The sequence below is a fragment of the Corylus avellana genome, chromosome 7 (assembly GCF_965113065.1).
Source record: "Corylus avellana chromosome 7, dhCorAvel1.hap1.2, whole genome shotgun sequence".
Classification (NCBI taxonomy): Eukaryota; Viridiplantae; Streptophyta; class Magnoliopsida; order Fagales; family Betulaceae; genus Corylus; species Corylus avellana.
In genome coordinates this window covers 835,037-846,300 of record NC_142496.1, presented here as the reverse complement: position 1 = coordinate 846,300, position 11,264 = coordinate 835,037, and the positions used below count along the sequence as shown (strand labels likewise).

The 11,264-nt window shown below is 36.1% G+C and overlaps 1 protein-coding gene across 1 annotated transcript; it reads left to right on the top strand.

The window, feature by feature from the left end:
• Positions 1–5,687: 5,687 nt before the first annotated feature.
• On the top strand, positions 5,688–10,959 carry LOC132184906 (DNA-directed RNA polymerases I and III subunit RPAC2-like). Its single transcript, XM_059598698.2, has 4 exons — positions 5,688–5,806; positions 9,140–9,266; positions 9,743–9,819; positions 10,700–10,959. Exons 2-4 carry the CDS (start codon positions 9,166–9,168, stop codon positions 10,825–10,827), a joined length of 306 nt encoding a protein of 101 aa, XP_059454681.2. The 5' UTR covers positions 5,688–5,806; positions 9,140–9,165; the 3' UTR covers positions 10,828–10,959.
• The last annotated feature ends 305 nt before the right edge of the window (positions 10,960–11,264 follow it).

Genomic DNA, 11,264 nt, shown 5'->3' with positions numbered 1-11,264 from the left:
ATTTTATTGTTACCATTTTCTTTCAATTATTTCTGTGATCATGGGGCATAATGCATGGGGATAGAGAACGTGAAAGGAATATTATGGCATGATTGTGTTACCACCGAAAAGATTTGATCACAGTAATAGAGTAAAGAGGTGCCAACCAAACGGCTATAAACTCTCCTTTTGTGTTTTGTTTCCTTGCTAATGCCTAAGTGAAAAGGGATATGCTCCTCTGTTTCTTTAACAGGGGTCTTAGAAACAGCTGGATTTTCCATAAGTTTACTAATTACAGTCTACAGTATAATAAGGATTGACCTTACAGAAAAATAACTTTTCCAAAGAATGAAGAGAGAGAAGAAAAAAAATGCAATTTGAAAATTGAATGATTAGTATATGGCTTGAATATGGTCAACAAACAACTTATTTGCTTGGGGATTGTTTCAAAAACCGCAGTTTCTGACAACCCTTTTTCTTGGCGTTTTGAGACCAAGAAGCTTAGACCGAGCCAATTTTTTAAGGACAAAGTTTTCATTTTCAAACTGGATTGGAGGAATTTCCTTCAACCTAGTCTATAAAAGTGACATGTGTCCCTTGAACATGTGAGATGCAAATATTTTTTAATAGCAGTGACAAAGTTGAAATACATTTTATTAAAAACTTATGTGCATCTCACATGTTATTAAAAAAATGGACACATGTTACTTTTATAGACTACGTTGAAGAAAATTCCTTCAACCCAATTTGGAAGAAAACTTTGTTCATTTTAATTTATTTTATGGTCTTTCTAGCACTGTATTAACTATTTTGGGGCAATTGATACTAGAACTCACACCCCTTCCCTTTGTAGTAATAAAATTTTATCTTAAAACAAAACAAAAAAAGCATATGGCTTGAATAAGTTGAAGCATGCATAGTAATATGGATTCAAATTCCTAGGGCATTGCATGGGGGGTGCAAGTATAATACATTTTTTTCTGAAAAATGAACGGTCCAGATCGTGCCAACAATGCAAACAAAAAAAGTAGCCTGAATGGTCAACCACTCCAAAAAAGGTAATATGGGGGTGGTCGAACTACTCTTTTGGCCGAAGTTGGCCATCTTTGGCCACCCATTAAAAAAAAAAAAAAAACTTGGTTGCATTGCTGGCACCATCTATATTGCATTCCATACAATATCTTAGGAATCTGAATCCAGGTAATATCATGCAAGTGGAGAACTGTGTATTTCCCCCCACCGTATTCTAATGCATGTCAGTGTATAACAGACAAAGGGTAAGCCACTGGGTAGGGATTCACCAAGCTTTTGAAGTGACAGTGGCAGGTGCATGCAAGGAAAGCAAAGCATAAAGACAAAGGATTGTGAGAAAAAAGGAGTGTCGCCTTTTTCTTGATTTATCATTCAGCTTCCGCTTTTGGCTCCTTGAACGACAGAAAAGGTAATCCCCCTCAGATCATTGTACAAAATCCCAGATAATAATATAATTCTAGGCAAAATGAAAAAAAAAAAAATGTATAATGATTAAATGTCATGCTACCCATAGCATGATTTGATGATACTGTGGACTGCTACGTGACACTTATAACGTTAATTTGTAAAAAATTTATAGTAAAAACGGTAGCACTCGTAGTCGTAGCAACACTTAAAAGCCTAAATAGATGACCTTTTTTTTTTTTTTTTCTATCTAAAATATACAGTTGCAAGGGTTATTTAATGTGATATTTACACCCATGAACTTTCTTGAAAGAGCCATTGTATACAACAGTTATCCTCTTCTTTTTAACTGATTTGACATTGAAGTAGAATGGACGCAAGAAGCTTGTCCTCTATAATTCAATACTGCACAAAATTTTTGTCCTTTGCTTTTATATGCTGCGAAAGGTTAGGATCAATGCCTGTCTATGCTTTAATATATGAGCAAAAACAGAATGGCAATCAATTGTTTTTTGGTACATCACGAGAGAGACCTGCAATTCTTCACAGTCCTCTCGTGACAATTTATTGCAATTGAATGTGAACAATAATATACCAAAACAAGAAGAAAAAAAAAAGAAGAGTCCAACGTGCTCTCTCTTTCTCTCGACGGGGTTTACATGCTCAAACAGGTGTCTGGACAGCTCGAAATGTAAGTCTGCCTGTAGTTTAAGAATCCTCTCTATCATTAACGGTCCGAATTGATTGCAATTTAGATAGGACAGCTCGAAATGTAAGTCTACCTGTAGTTTAAGAATCCTCTCTATCATTAACGGTCCGAATTGATTGCAATTTAGATAGCGGGATTATAACCAATCCTTGTCCCTTCTAAGATATGCCAAGCACAATTGAAAAGCCAAATTTTCACAAATTTTACAAGACAAATTCTGAGTCACCCATAGAATGCTTTTCTTTTTGGGCTTTATGCTTTTCTGGTTGGGGTTAAAGTTGAATCCCAAATTCCAGCCTACTCTTACATACTATACTATGATAGTACTGACCATGTTAGTAGACCTTAAAAGATGTTTTTACTTTGTAGCGTCTACAGTTCAGAGTCCCAGTCATTTAAAAAGCAACCAATTGTTTCTTTTTATTTGTGAGTAAGAGTACAAAGATAGATCAACAAGGGTAATTTCCATTGTCTAGGCAAATGGATAACTAGAGCAGAAAGGAGATGGGAATGCTTCTTGAGTTGGATGAGAGGAGACTCAATTTTGCCGCATTTTGAGCACAGAAGTTTACGTTAGTGTAAATTTTGCTAACTTTTCAAGAAGAGGAAAAAACAATGAAATTCTTTAAGGTACAATGATGCTGCCAGTTAAACAAACAATTGGCTAAACTCTAGCAAAGAGCCTACTGTTTAGTGAAGATCAGATTTTTCTTAGACAATGTTTCTACTGTCTGTTGGTTGCCCTAACCAATTCAGTCAAAGGACTGAAGAAGAAAAAGATAGGGAGAATTCTCCAAGAAATTTCCCAAAGATGATTTTGAAAAAGACACTGCACCAACCGTGCGCCCATAGGATGAGAGAGGATCACATCTTTTTAGGAAAAAGAAGCTTGAATTGGATCCCATTAGAGTCAAAAGAGTAGGAGCTTATGCTTGATTTGATATCTCTTACTATAATCATAAGAAAAAGTACAACTAAAAATATTTAATAAGTCATTACATAAAGTAATTAAGCACCTTTATTTTTCCTTTTATTTTTTATTTTTGAACTTTTTTATATGAGTGGGCACCCCCTTTACACTCAAAAAAGACCTCTTCTAACCTTGAATAAGGAGCTGCTATGGTTAAAATGAAGGCAAATTTGGACCTTCTCAGGGCCATATAATTAAGAGGGGTGAAACATCTAGTCAATATATTTGGTGGTGCAGAAACTAATGAAGCAAAATGGATATACATTCTACAAACAAAACCATCAATCATGCATTGCAGGTGGAGTTGGTAAAGTGATTGAAGAAAAGGAAGGGCTCTCTTTGTTTCTTTCTCTTCATCAAAAATCAGTTCAGATTACTGTTTATGTTTGCTTTCAATGACCAAAACAACAACAAAGTGACAGCACCATGGTGGCAATAGATTAAATGTTGATGCAATATTATTAAACCCCACGCCATTGTTACCCCAATCAGCATCAATAATGATTTATATCCCACTCCCAAATAATACATTAGAGTTGATCAAACAAATCAGTGTGTAAGCATGACGCCCTAAAAAGCTAGTCATATATTGAGAAGATGAACCAAACGAGGCCTAAACGTATTAAGACAGGCATTTCTATGAACCAAATATTTATTTAACTAAATGAAGTCAGTTTGCAATACCATAATATCTACCTTAATACAAATTGAAATAGAAGCCAATTGATATGATTTGAAAAGAACTAGCTTGTTGATGCCCCAAGAGACAATTAGTGATGAGACTAGTTTCCCTGTCAACTAAAATTCCTAGTCATTTCCTAGGTGATTGATTCCCTTGCCTGTTATGTTATTCTTATAGTACAACAAGAGCCATTAAGAATACAAAAAAACAAAACAAAAGGCTGGTATTTTAGGTTAAAGAATCTACAATCACCACAAGGCAGAGATTGCTTTGAGTCAAGATGCTAAAGAGCCTAGCCCGGAGGTCAACCTAAATGGAAAGGAAGGGCAAATCCTACAGACAATCTTATCAAAGTGGGAAAAAACTATACTGTTTTTTCTTGGTGAAAATATGATGAAAAAGATTCCTAAATAGAATGATCATCTAGATAACCAAAATTGAAACAACTTTAGAGCTTGACACACGTTCTTCAGATACAGCATCTAACATGCTGGAAAACACCTTCTGTCTGACTTCAAAGAAGTTTGAATAAATAATGAAATTAAACATCTTACCAACGAAGTAGTGGTCTTTTTACACATTAATCCTATAAAGTGAGAATAAAGGTAATCTCAATGGGGTATTCAATCACAATGGTTATTTTGACAAAAGCAAAATGCAATAGAATGTACATCTAATAATTTTTTCTTTGATTGGAAAATACGCAACTTGTGCACCCACGTGAGAATTGATTCAATTGAACCCATGATTACACCCTCAACCCCTTATGAGGAGAACTAAGGTCCTTTTCAATTCAAATGAAATGAATAGTATCTATTTCATGGTTATGATTTAAAGTTGGTGCATTTAACGGTGTGATTCCACATAACTTAAATTTTTTAAAAGACGTGCCAACATTGATTTCATATACACCGTTAGATGCATCAACTTGAGGGAAAGAAATGTCCTTTGGTCCAAGGATCATTGGCTAACATTTAATAAAAAATTTGTCAAAAGGGCCAAGCTGTCAACCCCAGCTTAGATGCTAAGTGGAGAACACTAAAGATGCAAAATTTAAAAGCCAGGCAGCAAAATTTATGAAAAAATAAAAAAGCCTCAATCTTTTAGGGTTTATGCAGACAATAAATGTTAATGTAGATGGTGGATGTAGGGCTGTGTAAGAAAGCTTATAGAGTTTTGGGCATTTTTACAGGCTCCAGAAAGTTGTAATTAGTTAGATTCTTGTGGGTTTGCTATTTCTCCTTGTGCTTTCCTTGGAAGCCTTGTGGTTTTCTTCAAGTACTGACATATTTTTTTTTGGAGTGTAGAGAGGGAAAAGTGTAATTTAAAGTGATTTGTTTGGCCTTTTAAAGATTTTTAGGGGTGAGTTACCTACACCTAAGACTAACCAGGGGGACAGAAGTTAGAAATAGAGCTGATATCTTTTTTAATATGACGTGCGAACTCGATTTAAATTTATCATAAAATTAAAGGGTTAACATTAAGAAGTTTGATCCATTTAGTTAAATAGATCAAGTTATAATTGACCTATATGATTTTAAATTTATGATTCGATTTGAATTCAACATGTAGTGTTTAGAATTTTAATTTTTAACATGGTTTACTAACTTGGCACGAACTCAAAATGAGTTAAAATATTAAAGGATGTTTAATTAAACGAATCTATTATGTTTTATGATATGCTGACACATATTGCTGAGAAGCGAGAAGTGTTACACTTTTCAAATTTTTTTTTTTTTTTTTTAAAAGTTGATTCTTAAATGATGTGTCACCGTTGTATGAGATTTATTATTTAAAAAACGTGTCGCAAAAAAAAAAAAAAATTAAAAAATTGGGAAAGTGTACAAATTCTCCAAATTGCCCCTCCCTATAAATAATGTCCGCTTTTCAGCGAGGGTTTTTGTATATTTCTCTCGCGCCTCTACTCTCTGGTCTCCTTAGCGCGCGCTCTCTCAACTTTCTTATTTGCCTCTACATCGCCGTTGTCACCACCGCCATCTACTTCCTCTGCTGCTTCTCATCACTGAAGGTAAGCCACACTGGCCACTTCGATCTTTATAGCTCCAAAACGAGGGGTATTTTTGGCAATTATGTTGGAACAGTTCGGGTCTGAGCCTGAGCTTCTTTGTTCTCTCTGTAAGCGTCTGTGTGTAACTTCGTTATTCTGCTCGACTTGGTGGGAATGATCTCTTTGCTTGGAAATTGCAGAGTTTTTAAGGTTTTGATATCTGGGATTGTACTTTAAAAAGGCTCTTGTTAGATTCAGATTTTCGTGTTGAATTCTTGCTCATCACAGGCATTGTCTTTGTCTGTAGGCGTTTTGCTTTCTTTGTTTAGCTGAGTTCATTGTTGGAGTTTCTCATGCAATTTATTTGATTTTTCTTCCTGGGTTTTGGTCTTTGCTGTGAAAGAAGAAGGGGTCGTTTGTATTCTTGTACAAGATTCTAGTTATCGTATGGATTGTAAGTTTGAGGGGTTATATATTGTAGTTAGGTATTTGGATGCTCCCATGGTATCTTAATGGGTTGCATATGTTTCATGTATATTCTTTGGGGTTCTGATAGCTGGAAAACGATTCTTCTAGTTCTGTTTAGACCTTTTCCACTCTTTCTATTGTATAATTAAATCGGAACTGCTTTTGGATATCATGAGCATGTTGCTGAGAGGCAACATCAGATGGTGGGCAATGGGCATTTAGAATGTTTTTCCATTAACAATATTTAATAATCGAATGATTGTAAACTATTGGACTTGAAAACGATCTTCAATGGATTTAGATGGCTTGCAGTATGCAGCAATATGATTACATTGTATACATATCATATCAAATATCGTCTACATATCAAAGATGATCCTCTCTGCCCAAGTTGTAGTTTATATTTGAAAGGCTAGGCTCACCCTCATCAAGAGCACCTTATCCAACCTTCCTACATACTTTTTGTCTCTCTTTCCTATCCCTGCCTCTGTGGCGAATCACATTGAAAAGATTCAAAGGGATTTTTTATGGGGGGGGCTCAATGACGAGCCTAAGATCCACTTGGTCAATTGGCACGAGGTTTGTACTCTGATTTCTGAGGGCGGTCTAGGGATTCGGAGTTTGAGGCTTTTTAATCAAGCTCTTTTGGGGAAATGGTTGTGGAGATTTGCTAAATAGGAAGAAGCTTGGTGGAGAAGAATTTTGGTGGCAAAGTATGGGGTGTTTTGGAGCGGTTGGCGCTCTAAAGTTCCTCGCGGTTCGCATGGGGTGGGGTTATGGAAACACATTTGTAGGGGTTGGAGGTCATTTCACTGTCACTTTAGATTTGATCCTGGCTTGGGGTTGAAAGTCAAATTTTGGGAGGATATTTGGTGTGGCGAGTTGTCCCTTAAGGATGCTTTTCCTGGCCTTTTCAATATTGCTAGCAATAAGGCTGCTTCCATTGCGGATATGAGGGAGTGTATAAATGGTATGGTTCATTGAAATGTTACCTTTATTCATAGAATTCATAACTGGGAGGAGATGACCTTAGCCTCCCTTTTCTCGCTCTCGTTGCTTGGGGAAGGGGAGGATCGGATGTGGTGGATCCCATCTAGAAAAGGGAAGTTTGAGGTTCGCTCCTTTTATAGTAAACTTGTCCTTAAAGAGCTCAACCACTTCCCTTAGAAAAGTATTTGGTGCACCAAGGTTCCTTCGAGAGTGGCATTTTTTGTTTGGTCGGCCGCCCTTGGGAAATCTCTTACCTTGGATAATGTTTGGAAGAGAGGTATTGTTGTGATTAATCGATGTTGTATGTGTGAATCGGAAGGTGAGTTTGTGGATCATCTTTTTCTTCACTGTAGGGTTGCGTGCTTTTTGTGGGATGTTATCTTCTCTCGTTTCAACATGTGTTGGGTTATGCCTAGAAGCGTCAAGGAGATGTTAGCTAGTTGGTGGTCGGGTGGCAAATCCCGAAGTGTTGTGGTGTGGAAGATGGCCCCCCTGTGTCTTATGTGGTGCTTATGAAAGGAAATGAATGCTAGATGCTTCAAGGATTTGTCGAGAAATCTTGAGGACCTTGTTCATTTCTTTTTGTACACGCTCTTTACTTGGACTGCAGGCTGGCTTGCACCCCTAGTGATCTATTTTCCTAATTTTCTTTTTATGTTTTCTTCTTTTTTCTCCCCTACTTAGTCGCTCTCTTGTATACTTCTTGTGTACTTGGGTTGCGCCCCTTTGCGCTCTTTAATGCATCATTACGTATCAAAAAAAGAAATATTTGAAAGGCAAAACATCACATAGAATTAGACTGCTTGGAAAAGATACGCCCTTTCTATTGAATTTTTGTAAAAGCATAGTCCCTTTGGATTGAGTAGGTTTCAAATTTGTTGGAGTGCTTTTAGTCAAAGATATGGCGGATAGAGATATTTGGAATTTCTTTCTCAAGTGAACTGAACACACACAAGTGCAGAAAATTAGCCTGTAAACTCCATTAAAATTTTTTAGATGATATTTGTTAATTTGTATGGCATAGATCACATGCATTCTTTTATGTTTCTGGTTTTCTTTTTGGGGTGGGGGGTGTTTAGTAATTAATGGAGTCGAAATGAGGAAGTATGTGAATCCAATTGTCCTGTAATGGCTTCTGTAATTTTGTTTTACCCTCTTTTTTCACAAATATGTGCTCCTTGTTGAAACTGTATCACAAGATTTACTAATTTTATAGTGGAAATAATATACTTATTTTGTTGTTCTTCTGAATTTTGTGTAATATTATTAGGTTTGGCTGAACTAGAGTTGAATACGGATAGACAAATTTTTACGAGTGTGATTTGGGATTGGATGTGTGTTGTGCTCTATGTTGTGTTAATATCCCAAGAACTGTTTCGTTGAGTTTGAGAAATTTGAACAATCTTTATACTTACAGTCATTTTTACTACACTTCATGGTTCTCAAGTCCGCAATTTCACATTTCAATCTCGTGAGAAAACAAAGATTGAATTGAAAAAGAAACTTATGTTGAGGTGAATGAAAACTAAGAATAAAGGAGAACATTTAAATGGAGTAGAGAAAGATTTAGAGAGTTTGACGTGGAGTGCTTTTGGTAAGTTGCTAGCTAAACTAGAAAAAAATGAGTTTTCTAGTTAAATTTTAGCTAAAGAATAGCTAGTTCTCTAGGAATGCTCGGCTTCTCTACCATATACTCAGCATCTCCACCAGCTACCTTGCCACTATAGCATATCTCCTACATTTACAGAGCGAATTACTGTAGTCATGACATTCAGATAAAGAAAGGATTCAATTTTTAACTATAGTTTTGTAAAAATCAATTGTAGAGTTGTTTGTACACATTGGATTGTGATAGTTTCTGATAATTATCTTTTTTGTGCCGTTTTGGGTTGATAGTGGTTTGCAGAGAGTTATCAGAGAAGATGGAGCATGGGTCTAACTCAGACAACAGTAAATCATCATTTTCTTTGGTTGATGAGGATCACACGCTTGCAAACGCCGTCAGATTCACCTTGAACCAAGAGTCGGTGCTCTCTGATTCTTCCTTCAAAAAAATATTTATTTTACTTGATTATGTTCTAATTCTGTTTAACGTCTCTGCTTTATTTACATTCACTGTCAATTGATTGATGTATCTTAATCTACTTTTTTTGGGTATGTGTAAAGACGGCTTTTTGAGCTTTATTTCGTATTCAATCCTGCCCATGGGTCTTATATGATTATTTAGAGAGAAAAACAAAATGATTATGTAAATTGTGAGCTAGTAATGGAGTTTAATTTGTTGTCCCAAATAGTGCTACACAATATGAAACCTTTTTTGCGTAGTAAACTAAGCATGTCATGAAGATTGGGATTTGTGTTATAGAGCTAAAAGCTTGTTATGGCTTGTGGGTTCGTGTGCTGTACTTTCTCAATTAAATGTCAAAGTTTTGCACCTGTTTTTGGGTTATTTGTTTAGTTAGTATTTTTATCTAAGTATGTCATAATGTCCTCTTGCAGTCCAAGGGTTTCCTTCTCCGGATACAGCATTCCTCATCCTTCAGAGAATCGAGTTAATATTAGAGTCCAAACGACAGGTAAGATCTGGCATACTTGTCTCTAGCAAAATATTGGTTATCTTAAATGAGTTGTGTCTGGAAAATATGTTTCTCAAAATCTCGGCCACAACAAAGACTAATCACAGCTAGTCGTGTGTCGAAATGGGGCAGAGATAGTTTGTCAATCAACCACCTCTCCTCCCCCGACCAGAAAGTGAATCTGATATCAAAAGCCCGAAAGCCACTGCCTCTATCTCCATAGTTGACAGCCTCTCTCTTCTCTGTCCTCAACCATCATCTTCCCAAAAGATGCATTTTCTCTAGTCCTTCCCTTCCCTTAAAAGCGGAAACCACAATCATTCTCTTCATTCCACGACCCGAGCCTATCCCTGATGTTCAATATAGTGGTTTTGATGATGATCGATGTTTGTGTCCTGCTATTGATTTCTTTTACTATTGCAACAATCTGTTTTAACTAGTTGATCCCACTTCCGAATGATTCAGTAGGGGCATTATAGTTAGATATTTGTGTATGAATTGAAAAGAAATTGTTCTGCCGGGCATACGTTATTCTCTTATCATAGATATAATCAGCCCAATTATGTACTTTTAACGCACTCATCTTCTTGTGTGCCCCAAAGACTTTATTAACCTATTTTGGTAAATACCTTGTAAACCTATAATATCCAAAATCATGATATGCAGTATCAACATAGATTTCTGCAATCCCAAGTAGTTGGAATCGGAGCACGTATTATCTCTTGTAAATTGTCTTGCAATTACTTACCGAAGAAAATGATGAGAGCAAATTATTTCCTATATATTCTTGTCAAGAGTTCAGTCTTAAGCTGGCTATGCATTTAAGGTGACCTAATGTGAATTTGGAAAATATTTTGGCTCTTGTGATGGAAATTTACAGGTGCTCCAGCACAAGAGGTATTAAAAGATGCATGCCAGGATCTGATGATGATGTGCCAGCATGTGAGAAGCACTCTTGGCAAGGCTGTTGCTGATTACAAAATGAGAAACCCCGAGGGATGCAGATAGTGACTGATGATGATATTGAGAAAGGGTGATGGTATGAAATAGAATTAAACCTTTTTTAACTTTTGGTCTTTCCTGAATATATACTCTTGATTGTCATTAATGGAGTTCAAGACACAACAAGCTTTCAAATCAGCTCACATATTCGACAAGTTGCTTTCTTTCTTTCTTTACAAAGCTTTTCATTGTGCTCAGTTTCTTTTGTGTTATTTTGGCCTATGACAAATTTAATTTAAAAAAATAAATAAAAAATAAATAAATAAAAATTGCCCTATCGGATATATCCATATACTTTATACAATAAAACAATGCCAATGACAACTACTGCAATTACTATGAGAGAGGCCCCCATTACAAGAATGTTACCCAGCGACTGCTCTGGCTCCATTTCCTCCTCGTCATACATTGCCATTAGCAACGACACAGAAAATTTATCTTTT

Excerpts from the sequence above, each read along its gene's own strand:
- LOC132184906 (XM_059598698.2), top strand. The coding sequence starts at position 9,166 with ATGGAGCATGGGTCTAACTCAGACAACAGTAAATCATCATTTTCTTTG. Across the intron at positions 9,267-9,742 it reads AGATTCACCTTGAACCAAGA|TCCAAGGGTTTCCTTCTCCG; the intron begins GTCGGTGCTCTC and ends GTCCTCTTGCAG. Across the intron at positions 9,820-10,699 it reads TATTAGAGTCCAAACGACAG|GTGCTCCAGCACAAGAGGTA; the intron begins GTAAGATCTGGC and ends GGAAATTTACAG.